General features: G+C 24.2%; 1 protein-coding gene across 1 annotated transcript; it reads right to left on the reverse strand.

Annotated features, from left to right (window-relative positions):
- Window positions 1-47: 47 nt before the first annotated feature.
- Window positions 48-19,572, reverse strand: LOC126896491 (esterase FE4-like). The gene is made up of 11 exons (XM_050669322.1): window positions 19,277-19,572; window positions 12,655-12,795; window positions 8,104-8,244; window positions 7,895-8,042; window positions 7,066-7,251; window positions 5,596-5,801; window positions 3,708-3,870; window positions 1,827-1,990; window positions 928-1,093; window positions 700-832; window positions 48-364 (listed from the first exon to the last, which is right to left on the reverse strand). Exons 1-11 carry the CDS (start codon window positions 19,364-19,366, stop codon window positions 190-192), a joined length of 1,713 nt encoding a protein of 570 aa, XP_050525279.1. The 5' UTR covers window positions 19,367-19,572; the 3' UTR covers window positions 48-189.
- Window positions 19,573-19,887: the final 315 nt, after the last annotated feature.

Below are 19,887 nucleotides of genomic sequence, written 5' to 3' on the forward strand. Positions count from 1 at the left end.
ACATATGTTATTGAGTGTTACAAGTATATAAAAGAATTTTCAACAAGAAAAAAAAAAAAGAGTTTATTTCATTTACAATTTGCGCAAAAGTAGTTAATTAGTTTTATTATACATAATAATTGCATACACACAAAAATTCTTAAAAATTAGATTATTATTACATGTGTAACATATTTTATATTACATTTTTTACAACTTTTGGTTCAATTTACTTAACTCATATAAATTGTTCCAAAAAGTTACTCTTGTCTCATTCAATAGTCCGTCAATCATAGATGTATTATAGCCATTTAATGACAAATATTTAGGATTCTTCAAACTTGTATTAATCCATTTAATATCAAGGTCCGCTGAATTGGGGTTTCTAAAAAATGAATAAAATGAATAATTATTTCTTGATAACGAGATACACGGGGAAAAATATAATAAGAATCTAGTTTAGAAAATATATAAATAGAAAGAAAAATCAGGTATTTACAGAGGCAGATAAGTAGTATTCCAGTTTACTATTCTAAGAAATGATGGATCTGGAATAATTGACCATCAAAATTTTTTAATACCAAAAAAATATCTCGTAGAAAGATTACAATTATGATGACTGTTTAACTTAACCCGGATTTATAATACGAAAATCTGGCTAACAGTATTTATGGTGTAAAATAGCAGGAACAAATCCTTCTTTGTATATTATTTTCTTACCCAGTTTTTGCAAAATTAGTCCACCATTTGCTCATCATTTTGCACATACTTAGGTCCTCTGAATTTGATTTAGGTGAAAATCTGAATAATTTCCCATAAAATAAATAACTTAATTCGTCAGCATGGCATGCCCCTGTAAAGATAAATACGATTTTCAAAATGAATATTGAGAGTAAATTTTCAACATACTGTGGTTTCATAAGATAAATAGTTAAATTAATCAAGTACCTTTTAACATCCTTATTTCTGGTCTAGAAGCAAAAAGTAGTTTTTTACACATATTAATATCGCCGTCAAATTTAAATTCGTAATTGTAAACTTGCGGACTATTTTTTTCAAGTAAATAGCTAAATGCCCGATGAAAATCTTTTGCAAAAAATACATCACTTATCAACTGAAAAATAATAATTTTGCATAAGTTATAATATTCATAATATTTTTTCGTGTAATAAATAATAAAACTGATTGTTTAGGTATGAAAATTTAAATGTACTTCGTCGTAATAAGACAATATTGGCTTGAAATAAGGGCATATTTATAAAGGCTAACATCCCCTATAAATAATATAATTGAAGTATACAACACCTATATGAACTACATTTAATATAATCAATGTACTACATATACATTTTTTATAAAATATAATAATAAATTAGCTACGTTTGAACATATAAAGGAATTTAAGAAAATTACTAAATTACAATTAGTATACACTAGTAAAATAAATAAATTCATATTAAAAATTATTTAATGGTTGTAAATGTAACAAGTGTATTTTAATATTCGAATATATAAATATAAATTAATATAAGTAGACTAAAAATGTGCAATATACTTAAATTATTTTTTAACATAAGTTTTTAAAAAACGTTTTAAAATTTTAATACGTGAGATTATTTGAAAAAAAATTCAGTTCACATTGACTTTTTATCAAAATATTTTATTTATCAAATTTTAGATGAGGAATTTAAAAAAATATATTTCTTTGAGAATTTCATTAGTTTTAGAATTTCATTGCATGGTAAAATTATGTAAAAAAAATTTTAATCTTATTTTAATAAAAAAAATATTATTGTATTTGTTACAACTAATTATTATAAGAGGTTTCTTCAAAGAAGTATAATTACCGTGCAAATATTTTCTAATTGTTCATTGTTTGTTTTGAGGTGGTGATTTTTAAAATAGAAATTTTGAATTTTTTCTCTAACTTCATCATTGTTTAGTTCGTTTTCCAGAAGTTTACTTATTTTATCAAGTTGATGAAATTTCATCAATGTTTTTAATCTATGTTCTATAATACAATAAAAAAAATATATACAACACAATATAATATAAAAATGTGTTATTTTTATCATGACTCAGACGTATTATAAAAATAGAATAATATTAAATAAGTCTATATTTGAAAGGTTTTTTTGAGATGTTCAATTCTCATATAACCGATCTACGTGTTCTTTCTGTTTAGAAGGTGTAGGAACGTATAAGATTTTTAGAACTGGTTTTAAAGAGGATCGGATTTTATTAGGACTTCTCAAGTTTTTCTTTTCTAAGGGTTCCGGTTAAAAACCAATTCTAAAATGGTTTAATACAAATAAAAAAAAATATTTTTTATCTTTTATTATTATTTTTTTTTTTTGAAGGTAGGTATCAATTTACATTATTACCACCTTAAATACCCCGCGATGATCTTAGAAATTATTTAGTTATATACTTTTTTGCTAATAATTTATTATCGTGATAATAACATAATTAATATTTTAAAACAGTAACATGTGAGTCATATAGATTTGCATGGTGACATGGTTTATAGCTGATTTTAAAAACCTTAAAAAAAATTGGTTTTCGGTAGAGTTCCGGGACTTTAAAATAATCTTTATAAGTAATATAATTTTTGGTAAATATGATAAATTGGTTTCAAATACAAATTCAAGCGTTTTACGAAATTGATTATAATCATTGTCAGGTATCAATTAATTCTAATCTGAAATAATGTCTCAACTCTACTATGCTATTTCTCGACTGTATTAAAAAACATAAATAATGTTTTTTAAACTCGCATTGATAAGTTGTCAAAGTTATTGTTCAGTGTTTTCATAAAAGTACACCGCTTATTTGATGGGACTTTAACAGGTTGATAAAATAAAAAAATAATTTTTTCTTATCTTGTATTATTATTAATACGATTATTTCTGAATAAATTTTATAGATATAATAATCTAGCAATCATGGCATGAATATGAACTTAAAATCAGTTATTATATACTATATAATATATATATATATATATATATATTTGCTTGTTATTTATCTAAAAATAACATGAATAATAATTAAAATTATACACCTGTAAGTATATTACCATAAGTCATTTGTGGCTCACGGTTTTGTCATGTGCTTATAATTTTATACGAAATAAGATAAACTAATTTTTGGAAAAGATCAATAAATTCTAAGTACTGCTGCATATCTTATAGATTAATAAAATATTAAAAATTGCAATTGTACCAATTTAATAATTTTTATTATTTACTCTTCATTTTAATGAATTAACATATATGGTGTTGGAAATGAAATGCTATATAATTTCCAAAACTTCTTGAAGTAACGTTTTTAATAAAAACAAATTCTTAATATAATATAATAAATACATATAATATTGTTCAGTTGCTTTGAACCTGTTCACCTCAAATAATTATTATTCATATTACATATTATTAAAATTAATTATAAATGTATTTAAATTATTATTGTTTTGTGTACAAAACATCTTATTCCACGCATTTACAAGTGGGTGAAATAAGATATTAGGTTGAAAAAAATACATAACTGTCAATATTTTCACACCTACCAATTGTCGTAGTTTTTGGTTGTTCTAATTTAATAGGTATATAATTATTTTGTTAATATATATATATATATATAATTCCCATCCATTCACAATTTATACTTTCTAAAAATAGTGGCTATTCGAAATTTGTACATAAAATATTCATCAAAAATATAATTACCTGCAAATATTATCAGTCCTTCTCTGTTATTGATCCCAGATATTAACGGTATTGAAGGAGCAGTTTTTAATAAGTTTTCTGGATTATCAGGTAAAAAGCGTTCACTAACTTGATAACTTTCAACAGATGGAACAAACTGATAGTTAATTATATCCCTTTGTCCCTATTTGAAAAAAAATAACTACAGAATTAGTCATCACAATAAATAATTATTAATACGACAAAAGTATTTTCAAAAAATACAAGGGTGCCCAAATTAATTTTTACATAACGGAAAAAATTTAAAATAGGTTCCCTTGATTGTTACAAAGCTATAAAAGAGAGTAAAGCTATATTTTTAGAAATGTTTAGTGATCATCTAAAATAAAATCCGGTGTTTATTATCATTACCTTTGATAATGCGTATTATTATTTACTATATTATATATGACGCGTACTTCTATAAGTATTTTGTAGGAAAAATATTACTTCAGAATCAGCGTAACAAAAATATAGTAAACATTTAATGATTAAAACGAGGAAATTCAAAAAGATAAAACAGTAAAATGTATTGGGTATAAGGTTGGCATTTATTTACCGATGTATTCACCAGGATCGTATTTATAACTTATTTTAGGACTGAAGCGAATTAATTTTTTCTTTGGTAAACATGCTAGAGAAAATATTTTTGTTAAAAAGCGAATTGAGTACCAAAAAAAAAAAGGTATTTACAGCCTTATGTACGACCACTACTATCGCCCTCCCCTCCACGCCATTGGTGTTCACAATAATTAATAATATTCTAATTTTAACACTATTAATGGTACTAACAACATTAATAAAAAAAACTTTTATGGAAATATAAGTATTAGGGTGAAATGAATAAAATAAATTTTCTAATAAAAGAAGCCAAAATTGAATTTGTTTAAATGTATTAGAATACAATACATTTTTATATAATTATTTGCAATCATTGTTAATAGTTGATGTCGGTTTCCGAATTTCAAATTAATGTCAAACTCTAATGAACTAATTGTACTATAAATGTATTGATAAAATATGTTATTAATCCAGTACCTTAAGTTAATACAGATGAATAGTAAAATTTATAATTAAAAGTTATTAATTTATGCAAATTTATACAAATTTATATTACCATTCTAAATAATCGCTTGCAATGGAGCATTAGTATAAATAATGAAGTCATTAGATATAAATAATTTCAGAATAACTGCAGTCATTTAAATGTTTTATAATGTATGTATAAATTTATAGATGAATGTATATTGTACATTTTATAAAATTTCATAGTTATTACATCAGTAATCTAAAAAATGTATGTTACAGGATATGAACATTTCTAAATTTATAGTAAAAATATAAAATGACTGAACTTTATTCAGTAAAATGTTTACTTAGTGTAAAAATAATATTTGATTAAGAATGTCTTTGTATATTTTTAAAATTATTTTAATTAAAAATAAATGATATAATTTGAGTTGTAACTAACCATAAATATAACTTCTTACATAATTTTTAATGATATTGTTCCATATAAAAACAGATTTTAAAAAATTGATAAATTATGAATAAAAAATTGATCTATTTGAGTTTTTTTGATTTATTTAACAAAAGTTAAGATATACTGCCAAAATATCGTATCTGTATTTTTTTAATTTTACAGTATATTGAATTTTGTAAATTTTGTTATGTATGTCATCATGTAATTCGGTTTTTTATAATATCTTTTAGGATAATTATGTTAATATTATGGAAAATAATAATTACAAGATTCTCTTATACTCACAATAGGGCGTAGTACTTAATTTATAATTTTATTTTTAAATTATTATCAATAAAATAGTTTTCTTACTATTAATTTAAAAAATACTCATATGTGTACACTTACTTCAATTTTAAATTTAACAGTCGTAGCTTTTACTAGATCACTCACAGGTACTTTTCTTAAATATTGAACTATTTCGTGTGGATCTTTTGCTGTACATCCCAAATTTTCTGCTATTTTATAAGCGGCTTCTGTATGATGATTATTAAATGCCCAGCAATTAAAAGCACATCCACTTTGCATAATAGCTTTTTGAAATAAACCCAAGCCTATATAAAAAGTTATATGTTTTTCTTGTATTATACTGCGGAAAATAAAGTTATTACTAAAATTAATCAAAACTGATTAATTATAATGAGATATAATTACATTTAATTGTTCAAAAATTCTACAGAATGATCTGTTTATCACAAACCACTTAATTACTCGCAAAATAAACACAATATTGCGAAAAAAATGTTTTTATTTTTTAGTTACATTTATTTCTCAAATTTTTGAATATTTTAAATTAGCTTATAAAATAGGAAATAATCTTATTAAGAAAATGACTAATTGATAACAACTCTTAAACCAATACTTCAGAAGTTATGATGATATTAAAATTAAACTAAGGTAACATAGGCGTAAGGGGTAGCTCTGACTACTATTTTTAAATTATTAGACATTCCCTTAGAATGATATTAGCATACTCGAGCAGATATTGCCAATCTTTTAAAATTTTGTATTAAAAATTAAAATAATTTCTTATACAATTGTAAGAGTATGGATAGTTAAGCATTTTTATATACTTTTTTTAAGTTTAAGTTTTATTGAAACATTGTCTTTTAATATTGGAAATATGCAATGCCATCGGTGTAGTATATGTTAAACCTACACCCAAAGAAAAACCTCAATCAATTTTGATAGAGAAATTTTATCAAAGGTTTATGATAATGTTTTATTAATACGAACAAAATAATTATTCTTATGAATAATTATTGTTCAAGACAAGAAAAAAAATCATCATATTGATAAATATATCATAGATTCAATAGTAATGATATATATATATCAAAGTGAACAATGAATTTATTATATAGATCGAGGTTTTTCTCTGGGTGTAGTAATATGTTTATTTTTCGAGCGTAATAAATTTTTTTTTTTTAGTCTATGGAACTTAGTACCCTCAAGTCTAAAGCACTATGCCTAACGCTTATGTAGGAATGAGGTGCGAGTACGACTATTTATATTATTTGATGTTTCTCGGTCGCACCTTCCTTCAGCCCATGTATAAAAATGTTAATAATTTCTAAAGTACTAGTCAAAAAATTGTAACTGACCAATCATTTCCTACTTTATAAGCTAGTTAAATATGTATGTTATTATTCAAAAAAATAAAGCTAATACCTCTAAAAGTTATAAGGGATGAAGATAAACGGATCATTTGTATACAACATCTGTATTATTTAAACATTTTTTAGTTAAAATAAAAAATCATAAGGCCAGGTTCTGAAATCACAATTATTTATTTATTTTATATCTATAACATATTACCAGACGTTAAAGGAGACATCATATGGTAATGAACTGATGCCGATCCTGCACTCTCACCAAATATTGTAATATTTTCACTATCGCCCCCAAACGCAGATATATTTTCTTTAATCCATTTCAAGGCAAATAATTGATCTTTTAAACCCATGTTACCAGGGCATTCGTCAATACCAAAATTTAAAAATCCTAGAATTATGAAATAATTTATATTATGCAAAACATTATTAACGTCTATAGCTTAAACTGTATAGTTTAGAGATTTCCACTTAAAAGTATAAATAAATAAGACTTCTGTATTAACAATAAAATTGTGTAAATTCTGTTTTATGAATGTATGATTAAATACTCAAGTGATTTATTTGAATTTTTTTTGAGAAGTGTCCTGAAAATTTATAATCTTTTTAATTTTGTTTCTTGTAAAACATCTTTCAAAGACCATTTTTTTATTGGTTTTACTATACTTTTATAAATAGTGTTTTATTCTATTTATGAAATTATTAGTTACATTATTTTAGTTTATTTTCTGGATTCGAGCAGATTTTTAAATTTTGAAAAACCTCTAAATAATCTCGTTCAATTTGTTTTTCAGAAATATTTTATTTAATTAGGTTTTTTTTAATGTATTAAAGATTGCAACGTAAACCCCACCAATAGAAAAAAAATTGACTTGTTATCTTAACAGTTTTATTGTTAATAAAAAAAATTTAAATTTATTATCCTCGTTATTTATTAGCAGGTGTTACAGAAATTGGAACCAACATACATAATTAAAGTAACCAAAAATGTTATTAGATAAATAAATATTAAATAATAAATTATTTAATATTACCTAAAACATTTAAGCGATAGTTAATAGAAACTACAATTGTGTTTTCATCAAGTAAATAGTCAGGAGAATAAAAATCTTCTGATGCAGAACCAAAGTTGAATGCACCACCGTGTATGAATACCATTATAGCCTTTTTTTCGTCATCTATCTATAAACAAATTGTTATTTCAATGTATCTGAATTGTTAGAAAAATGGATTTAATATTTACTTGAGGTACGTATATATTTAAATGTAAGCAATCTTCATTTCCAACAATTGTTTTTGTTACCATTGCATCATATTGTGGACATTTACTTTTTTCTGTAAAAGCTTTATAAACACCAGTCCACCCATCGTGTTTAATTGGTGGCTATAATGAAAATTTAAAATAGTAACTATTAATTAATTTACAGAATTGTTCTGATGTTAATAATTAGAAGATTTATTAGCTTTGATGTGTAGCTGTGAATCTATTGGTTTTATTCTGCCGTATTATTTTTATGGTGACATAACACCACTTCTACCATAATGCTAAAAAATACGCCAAAAGATCACAAAAATTATCTAGCCGAATATATAACCGCCATAAGTTAAACAATTTCCCTCAGTCCCAGTAATATAGAAAAATGCCACCCAAAAAATACAGTTGTTATAATTTGGTCAATAATGACATTTTTAGTTTCCACTTTATATTGAAATAAATGGATGAATTGTCAAATTCTTATTAATAATACTTTAGACATTTTCCTTGTTGAAAAAATACTTTTTTTGAAAATCCAATTATAACTACTATAAAGTGCAATTAAGATGATAAAAGAAAAAATTATATGAAATCTCGATTTCAAGAAATTATTGGTCTTAAAATAAAATAATTATAATATTAAAAAAACGGTAGCACAGTGGGGTCGAGACACAGTGTAGACAAGGTATAGATGGGACAAGTATAGATAATATCTGACAGTGATTAAAATCACTATCATAAGAAACGCTTCGATGCAAATCTGTAGATAGTGTTTCATTTAGAAAAATTGGTGGATTATTCCAAAAGCAACATCAACTCTTATTTCTTTGATTATATCCTAATTAGTAGTTCTTTGATTTTAAAATATAATATATGAATAAATACTAATTATAATTATTAAATTTAGTATGAAATTGATATTCAATAATTTAATATTGTAATTTAAACGGAGAAATTATAAAAATAATAAAGAAGTTGTATTTTGCTTTATTTTTACGTGTATAAAAATTTAAAGGGCTTAATACAATAATTTTCAATAAAAACTGTTTGNGAAAGGGCTTGATACAATAAATTTCAATAAAAACTGTTTGTTACTATAAATAAATTCACTGAACTACAAGGAACTTTCATCAGTAACAAAAATATACCATTCTAAATCAACTTTTCGCGATGTTTTTAAATCTGCAATTAGACTATTTCTATCAATTCTAAATTTTAATATTATTAAAAATTAGTATTTACATATAAAAAATTCGCATCGAAGCTAAAAAATTGGCTTTTTAAGCTAACTCAAATTTAAAAATTACTTTTTCGACTTTAAAAAAGTAAAAAAAATTTAATAAGTTTAATTTCTTATGTCTTATGAACTTNTAATTATAATTATTAAATTTAGTATGAAATTGATATTCAATAATTTAATATTGTAATTTAAACGGAGAAATTATAAAAATAATAAAGAAGTTGTATTTTGCTTTATTTTTACGTGTATAAAAATTAAAAGGGCTTGATACAATAAATTTCAATAAAAACTGTTTGTTACTATAAATAAATGCACTGAACTACAAGGAACTTTCATCAGTAACAAAAATATACCATTCTAAATCAACTTTTCGCGATGTTTTTAAATCTGCAATTAGACTATTTCTATCACTTCTAAATTTTAATATTATTAAAAATTAGTATTTACATATAAAAAATTCGCATCGAAGCTAAAAAATTGGCTATTTAAGCTAACTCAAATTTAAAAATTACTTTTTCAACTTTAAAAAAGTAAAACAAATTTAATAAGTTTAATTTCTTATGTCTTATGAACTTTATTCTATGTCAATTAAATTATATAATATTCAGGAAAGTCAATATATTCTCCTAATAAGATATTTTAAAATAAAATAAAATACAAAACCTAGAATTTTAATAGAAAAATAGCATATTTTTGAATACGGTAGCCATTTGCGCATAGAAGATAGGTCGTCGGGACAAATTTTTTTTTTTAATTTTGTAGTACATAAAATAAGCTTTAATTTGATATATGTTTAAAGGACGCAGTATTTCCGGAACATTTTCAAAAATTAAGTTGAAAAAGTTAGTTTTTGTAAAAAAGTTGCTATTTTAAATCCCCCCTGTGAGCAGAATAAGTGTTAGATTTTCAAAAAAAAATGATATCAAATGAAAGAAAATTACCTAAGGTTTCAATATAAAGAAATATTATTTTGATTAGTTAATATTTGAAAAAGTTATGGCAGTTTTAAGTACAAAAAACATCGTTATAAAAGGTGATTTTTATCGCAAATATTACATTTTTTTTATAATTTCGACAGCCATTTGCACATAGAAGATAAGGTGTCGGGACAAATTTTTTTTTTTCATTTTATAGTACATAAAAAAAGCTTTAATTTGATATATGTTTAAAGGACGCAGTATTTCCGGAACATTTTCAAAAGTTCAGTTGAAAAAGTTCTATTTTTTATACAATGTTTCAAAGTTTGAACCCCCCCTATATAAGGGGAAATTGTCTAATTTTAATAAAAAGTATGTCAAATGGAAGATGTACTTATAATGTATTTAAAAAAAAAAAAATTGTGCTGATACATGCATTTTTCGAAAAGTTATAGCATTTTTAAGTTGAAAATTAAAAATCGAAAATCGAAAATTTTAACACAAAAATAGTGTTTTTTTAACTACGGCAACCGTTTACATGTAGAAGATAAGGTGTCGGGACAAATTTTTTTTTTTCATTTTATAGTACATAAAATAAGCTTTAATTTGATATATGTTTAAAGGACGCAGTATTTCCGGAACATTTTCAAAAATTAAGTTGAAAAAGTTAATTTTTGTAAAAAAGTTATTATTTTAAATCCCCTGCAATGAGCAGGTTAAGTGTTAGATTTTCAAAATAATGATATCAAATGAAAGGGAAATATCTAAGGTTTTAGTATAAAAAAAAATTATGTTGATTTTTGAAAAATTTATGGAAGTTTTAAGAAAAAAAAGTGAAAAAAATGACAAAATTTGTCGATTTTTAAATTTGTAATTTTTTTGGATATTTCCCCCATTTGCGGGGAACGAGGNCATTTTTTTTGGATATTTCCCCCATTTGCGGGGAACGAGGGAAAATTTTTCAATTTTAAGGGTAATGTCTTCAATTAGATACGATTTGTGATCTTTTGACGTATTGTTGAAAGAAATCGGTCCAGTGAGAGCTGAGAAAAAGTAGTGACAGACACAAAAAAAAAAAAAAANAAATCGGTCCAGTGAGAGCTGAGAAAAAGTGGCAACAGACTTAAAAAAAAAAAATATAGTAAAATGAATACCTTCTCATCGAAGCTAAAATATGATATATATTGAACACATTTATTAGTTTTATGTACTAGGAGTACTATTAAACAAACATATACCCAGAGTTTAAATTTTAACTATTAATTTTTATATGAGACAATACTATTTAGTTTATTTTATATAATGTTTATCTTATAATATTTATAAAGTAAAATGAAATTAGCTTAATGTTAAATTATAAAGAAAATATAATGTAGAAAATCGCACAGAATAACAAATTAAAAACTTGTCTGTTGTTATAAGAAAATAAAAAGTAAAATAAATGTAGATTGGCTAACGAAAGCATCGTAAACACCGGATCCGTAAAAGGTAATCGGCTACGATGTGACCATCATAATATATAAAATAAAAGAGAGATAGAAGAAACAATTTATATATACAAGATAGGAAGAATGATAATGATGTACAATATTACATTTATTTAATACTTCAAAAAAGTGTTATGTTTCATGACTCAGTATAAATTTAGTATAATTTTAATTTTGTAATGAAATTTACACATCGTGTTAATTATTAGTAATTTTACTATTAGATAAAAGTTATAATAATAAATTTAATGTTATAAATTAAGTAACAAATCGATTTTTTAACACTACAAGGGGTAAGTGGTACAGCAATGCTGTACTACAGCATATAAAAAAAATCTGTATTCCATAACTAGAGTATTTAAACTAAAGGAAGTTGACAATATAAAATATAAAATTAAACATATGTTTTTACAAATGTAAAAAAATGTTAAAAAATAAAATCGAAATAATTCCATTTGACTACAAATTTTTTTGTAAGCAACACGACCGACTATTAGTGACATACTATTTATTAGATTGTGGTATAGCAAAAGGAAAGGGGGGATTATACGTAGAATTAAAGAGGAAACCTTAAGATTATTTTTTTTTAGTATTTTAGGGTAATCAATAATTCTATTTATAATTTTGTAAAAATATATAGTATCAAAAACTGATAGTCTGATTTTAAGTGGCTTTAAATCCGCACATTCGCGATCTCATCTGTATCGAGGTAAAAGAACTTCGTTTTAAAGGTACAAAAACAATAAATATTTATTTGAGTTTTCATACAAGTGTAAACATTTTAGTTAAGTATTAATTTTAGAAAAAAATTTATACTTTTAACAGTATCACTTAAAAGTAAACTATTTTTAATTCAGTAATTGGATTACAAAATTATAATCTATAAATGACTTACCTTAAATCGTAGTTCTTTAATAGGAGCTTTTGCATATGGAACTCCTAAAAAACTAACATACGGAATTTTCGATATACATGTTTTGAAATAAAGACCTTGTATGATACCTTGTTCAATTCTAAGAGTCATTTTTCGTCTTGGCTAAAAAGTTAAAATAAATAAGTGTTAATAGTAAACTTTAAATATTTTTTTGACGGTAATTTTTACAGGAAAGAATTGATTATACAAATCTATTATTTCTTCAAAGTTGTATAACTATTTTTTTCATTTTAAATTAAATTAATTATAAAACGTTAAAAATTTCTGGGAGAGAGGAATTAAACCCTCTAACCAGAAATGATTGTCGATATTTGAATTTAATGGTGATAACTTTTTCTTAGATAGCGAAGCAGAATAAAAGATGGTGAGCAAAAATAGTAAAAATCTCCCCCTATATATTTGCCTCTAAATACCAAATAATATCAACTTAAAAAATAATCGGTTTTTCCAAATTTGTTGGTTCAGCCCATTTCTTATCTTGCGTATAACATAGTATTTTTTTATCTCGTTTAAATAATAAAATCCTTATAGCTTGATAACTAAATAGGGTTAAAGACTTTATATTTATAAGGTTCGAGTCTCTTTAACTGAAACTAACTTGAACTTAACAAATTTGTATCAAATACTTCATTAGATTTTTGGAATTATGAACGGGCCTAGAAGATGTGTCGCACTATTATATGTAGTCTAATTCATATTTTTATCAACTATTAATTATTTTATATAATTCAATTATACATTTGATACTACATAAAAGTTGTCGTACAACTGATTTTTTTAATATACACGAAACAATTACAAAAAATTGAAAAAAAAAAACGAAAACATTGTTTCATTTTGCAACATTTTTCTGGGGTTGTTCATAAGAATAAAATTTAATAGGAATACATATCAGAATCTTACCTTACATATTAAAAAGTAAAAATATCGGTATTTGGATAGGATATACCTTTAGTTAAATGTCTGTATATTATAAATGTACACTTGATTCTTTTTATTTTTTACATTAAAATTTAAGTGAGATTTGCAATAATAAAAATAACTTATGTAATACTCTTAAGTGAGCTTATACATAGAGTTTAAAATGTAAACTTAGCTCTATTTAATATTATAATGTATGTAAATATTTCACGGTATCATGAGAATTCAAAACGCAAGTCAATTTTTATCGTAATTCCAAATTAACAAAAATATAAATGATAAAAAAATATCCCTCTACAACCCAAAAAAATCCAGATTTTTGTTTTAAAAATTTTTACATAATTACTGAAACTCCTTTACAAATATTAATTATATTAAAAATAAGTATTAAATATCGACGATGAATTAACCGGCACTATATTCATATTCATATTTTATTTTTAAAATTGAATACATTTAAAGATAAAGATCATCTAATTTATGAATTCAATAATTAGTACATACTAGTTAAACTATCGTTTCATTGAAAAAAATAGTGCTCGCATTATTGTTGAATAATCTGACTATTGAAATTACTTTAAACAAAATTAGAGAAAATAATTTAATTTTCTTTAGTCACAGTTATGGTCAATTTATGGTTAGAACTATTTGACATTTAAATATTTTCAAATGTAGAATACAAATTTATCCCAGTAGCAGGGGATAAGAAAATATCCACAGCCCCTCTGTCAGTCGTAAGAGACGACTAATGAGGTTGCGTCAGGTCAACAGCACGTGTAAAATTTTCTAAAAAAATATGAGGAGCCCTAAAAAAAATTTTTATTGTTCAGGACTTGATCAGAATTGTCTCATCTTGAATATACGCGGAGACAACAGGTAAGAAGAAATGAAATAGTTAGAGATGGAGAAGGCTTAAAGAATAAAGTGTTTGATACCGGCTGGACAACTTGTGCCGTAGCTGTTTTACCAGTCATCAGTATAGGACCATCATTAAGAATACTATTTAGAAGACTCGAGGATCCGGTGGTGGATTTAGGAAGAGTAGTAGTGCACCAATATTTTGTTTTAAGCTCTGACTTATTTTCTACACCCAGAGAAAAACCTCGATCTATGTAATAAATTCATTGTTCAATTTGATAAATATATCATTACTATTGAATCTATGATATATTTATCAATATGATAATTTTTTTTCTTATCTTGAACAATAATTTTTTATAAGAATAATTATTTTGTTCGTATTAATAAAACATTATCATAAACCCTTGATAAAATTTCTCTATCAAAATTGATTGAGGTTTTTCTTTGGGTGTATAGTGATGGATGAAGTTACTATAGAACATGTTAAACAATTTTTTAAAAAAATATGAGGAGCCCTGAACAAAATTTATATTGTTCAGGACTTATAAATTGACATGTATCATGGTGCATGTTGTTCGCTGACGATATAGTGTTAATAGAAGAATAAGCAGTGTTAATAAAGAGGAAATTAATCAATGGCTAGAGGTGTGGAGATCTGCTCTTGAAGGAAAGGGATAAGAGGCGTGACTAGTGAAGATAGGACAAGAAACGAACATATAAGAGATACTTCCTCTTATATGTTCGTTCCTTAGATTTAGCGTCAATCGTGGATAAGATGAGAGAAAAAAACAATTAAATGATTTGGTAATGTTATGAGGAGAGAGGAATCGGAAGCCGTAAGAACAGTTATAGATATGAATGTGAATTTTTAAAATTGGTAATGGTATTTTGTCTCTATAGAATTTTCCTATACAAATACTAATTACAATCTCGCGAAGAAAATATTTTTTAAGATTTATGTTCTATATTAGAAATAGTGTATACAGGGTGGCCCACCACTCACTGTCAACTTAAATAACTTTTGATCCAGTTAATATTTTTAGCTGATTTTTTTTTTAAATATTAGTTAGACGTTAGGTCTATAGCTATATCTCAATAATTAATTTTTTTACATTTTATTAAAAATATTAATTATTTTTAAATTTTAAATAAAATGTAAAAAAAAAATCTAAGATAGCTATTTTGTAGAGTAGAATTTAAGAAAAATTTTAGTAAAAAAATATCTTATTAATATTCAGTAGTAAATATTCTGTAGCGTTTTGAAGTTTGTGAAAATTTGAATTTTCATGTACTATTTTACGGTATTAAACATTGAAATACGTATTGAGAAAAGGACAGAAGAAAACGCTATCTTTTCAATATACTTTTGAATGAGAGTGATAAGTAATAATTGCCTTATCTAATTTCTTATCATGGTATTTATGCCAAGTTTGTAATGTATACACACTATCATCATATGTATACACAGTAATCATGAAAAGATAGCGTTTTCTTCTGTCCTTTTCTCAATACGTATTTCAATGTTTAATACCGTAAAATAGTACATGAAAATTCAAATTTTCACAAACTTCAAAACGCTACAGAATATTTACTACTGAATATTAATAAGATATTTTTTTACTAAAATTTTTCTTAAATTCTACTCTACAAAATAGCTATCTTAGATTTTTTTTTTACATTTTATTTAAAATTTAAAAATAATTAATATTTTTAATAAAATGTAAAAAAATTAATTATTGAGATATAGCTATGGACCTAACGTATAACTATTATTTAAAAAAAAAATCAGCTAAAAATATTAACTGGATCAAAAGTTATTTAAGTTGTCAGTGAGTGGTGGGCCACCTGTATATGGATATTTTTATTTAAAGTTATGATAAAAATTTATGGGTTATAATTATGTATAAATTAAAATTATATAAAATTGGAGGTAGCACTCCAATAAAAAGGCTGAGCACCCCTAATTAGTCTTGTTATAACAGTATTTTATGTATATAATAATTAATATTTTTCTGGCATTAGCACTTACTCCTCTTTATTGAAAAATATCGAGTACGCTACTGTATAACTCATTACAAAACTCTCAAGTCTATTTAAAATTATTTTTATTTATTTGTTTTTTTGTTTTTTTTTTAATAGAAAATCGGTAAAAACAAGTTTAATGTGTAAAAATAAAATTTTAACAGAATAAACTTTAATGAAATATATTTAAATATGCGAAATATTTAAAGCATATAATTATGAACTGATTGTATAATTGGTGATAATGAACAAAAAAAATACATAAAAAACAATCATGCTATCATAATAGTTTAGATATCTTAAGTTTGCATTTAAAATTAATAAATAAAAATGAAGAGTTTTTATAAATTGTATTTGTTTTATATTATAATTAGAAAAATTAATATTAATATACAATTTATTAATATAATTAGGTCAAAAATCTATTAATTTTATTGAAAAAAAATACACTAACAAGTTATTGCATCATAAAATTACTGGATTTGTCGCATTTTATTTTAGAAATGTATTAATAAAATAGAAAAAGTTATGTAACGTTTTTTTTTATTAACTTACATGTATTTATAATAATTTAATATTATAATTATTCTATTGATTCACTTCAAATAAATTCTAAACTCTGTCTAACTTATGGCTTTTAATTAATAGAAGTACATGTAAAAAGAATCACTCAGTTTCAGTGTAGGTGCTTATGATTTCTTTTAAAGGCAAAGGCTAAAATATTGCTTCTTTATTATATCATTAACACGTAATTCTTTTTCGTTAATGAGCTTCACTTAGAGTTCCAAAGAATCATTCTATCAAAATTCCTGACATTTACGTCATTGAAGACTGGCTAAATATTTCACTTAGTCGTAATCATCTAATACTGGTAACTCAACTCGTATTTAAAGGGGACAAAAAAGCCTTGGAGTGTTTAGCCTTCGTATTGATTATATTAATTTTATATTTTAAGAAAAAAATCTACTAACCATTTATTTTTGTTGAAATAACCCAAACTAAGCTTATTGCCAAATACTAGTTTCATCCGACTTTATTTTTTAGTTTTATTTTAATGGTACTAGGATAACGAAATTAAGTTTTTCTATCGATTTATTTTTTATCTTGAATATTTTAGAAGTTTTTTCACATACAAATATTCTAAATAATATATATTACAAAAAATGTTGTATTTTTTTTTATATCTAATATATTAGTTATATTAGCAAATCATAAGGGGAGATAAAAGCAAAATTCTCATAACAATTTTTTCCTTTTCACGACTCTACCTTCGTGTAGACAGTATCTCTAAAAACCTACAAATTAATCCTTTATTACATGAATATTTTAAACAAGATGCAACTTTTTTAAATGTTTATTATTTTTTTAATTTTAGTATTTCAAAATCAATTAAATAGTTGTTTATTTTAGGTATAACTTATGAGAAATAAAATCAGATACCTTCTGTAATATAATAAAATAAAATATAATCATGAAATTATTATAATGATATGACATTAATTTAAGTCTTTTATAGACGTCTGTTGATATATTAACAAATTATTATGTAAAGGAGAGAGAGCATAATATTATTAAGAGGTTGTTTAAAAAAATAAGTCTTCAATAATTTCTCAGAATTGAATATAAAGAAGCATATTTTGTCGACTATTGTTTTTTTTAAAGATTAATAACAGTTCAATAACCTAAAATCTACACAGTGATATTGATTTTAAAGGGTGATAAATTTATGTTGTCTCCTAGAAGTGAATCTTAATTAAGGCTTTGAATCTATATTTACAGGTAAATAAACGCTAGAACCAGTGTCATTTTGAAGGGTTAATGGGATATAAGACATACAGTTTATCCATTTGGAGCACTAGAGAACACCCTAAAATAAATCTTGAAAATATTTGTATAATGTGTACTGTACAGTTATATGAAAACAATACTGGTATAGCTAGTTATACCTTTTTATACATGGCAGTACTCGATGTATTATATACGTAAAAAATATTAAAAGAACAGAAGAAAAATAATAAAAATAAGTAATAAGTTCATTTAAATCGTGATTGGAAAAAATAGAGTTAACTAGAATAAATTAACACGTTTTAAATATATTAATCCGTTACATTAACTTGTCACATAATAATCAAAAAATCTAAATTAAAAAGCTATATTTTTTACTACTTATATATTATTTTAATCAATAATAAACAGTATAGTACAGACTTAAATTTACAGAATTAAATTTATTAAGTAGTAAAAATATAATAACTTCTCAATCTCTTAATGTAATAAGTGTAGATTATTCACTATAAATTTTAGTTCCCAACGAATAATTTTCTAATATTAAGAGTACTTAAATAGTAATTAGTAATTGGCTACGATATTTATGCTAATTCGTTAAAAATTTTAGCATGAAATTTAATATGTTTATACAGTATTTAATATTTATACAGTTACAGTCACTGATCTTTATCATTCATAAAACGAGTATGTATTAAAGTATTGAACGCATATTATAATAAAAATAATTGTATTGTTTGTTTTATGGCGATACTACATCAATACTTGATGCATACCATTAAAATCACTTGCCGAAATTCGATTCTCTATAATAATTAAATTTGCATAACGAACAATACTTAGAATCACTAACGACGTAGAATAATAAATCGAATCAATTAAACTCGTAATAAACGTGTCGTTTCATAATAATTTATAGTACGCTAAATTGATTTTAAAATTAAGTACTAGAAGTATATAAGTTAGTAGAAATAAGTTTCTGTGTACGACTTACTATAATCCTCGATAGATATCCAAGAAGTTTGTTGATTATAACAGTCAGGGCGATACGCCATAATACTAATTTTCGAGTAAATTTCGACATAATTATTATTACGGAAACGATTGGCGGCCGCGACGTGCGGCTAACAAATCGCGACTAACCCACATTTTTGAACATTACGGCAGCACACATTCAATTGAAGATACTACTGACGAGGAACATGCGCATTTCGTTTCCCCTTCCTTTTGACCATAAACATCACTTTAAAATCCTCTAGACAACTACTTTTTGTAACTCTTGCAATGGTACTGCTAACATACATGTTGGTATGATACATAGTAAAACTAAGCGTAGTTTGTGGACTGTACAATTCATTCAAGTTATGACGATAATGATGGAAAGATATTATCTAAGGCTGTGATCCGTTACATATTCTTGAGCCCATTACTAACTATTTACTGTGATAACCCACTCCTAAAAACTGTACTGAAGGTTAATCAACGTCTGCAGTAAAATAATAGTTGTGTAATCAACTACATAACTAATAAATTAATATTTATTAATAGCGATAAATACACTTGTTTTTTTAATACATTTTGATTAAACGATATTGATTTGATTTA

This window comes from Daktulosphaira vitifoliae, unplaced genomic scaffold (assembly GCF_025091365.1).
Source record: "Daktulosphaira vitifoliae isolate Bord-2020 unplaced genomic scaffold, ASM2509136v1 Scaffold_1, whole genome shotgun sequence".
In the NCBI taxonomy this organism is placed as follows: Eukaryota; Metazoa; Arthropoda; class Insecta; order Hemiptera; family Phylloxeridae; genus Daktulosphaira; species Daktulosphaira vitifoliae.

Bases quoted from the DNA above. Each gene is read 5' to 3' on its own strand.
- LOC126896491 (XM_050669322.1), bottom strand. From the start codon at position 19,366: ATGTCGAAATTTACTCGAAAATTAGTATTATGGCGTATCGCCCTGACT. The intron at 8,043-8,103 runs GTAAATATTAAA...ATTTGTTTATAG, and splicing joins TAAATATATACGTACCTCAA to ATAGATGACGAAAAAAAGGC. The intron at 1,094-1,826 runs GTAATTATACTT...ATTATTTTTCAG, and splicing joins AATTAGAAAATATTTGCACG to TTGATAAGTGATGTATTTTT.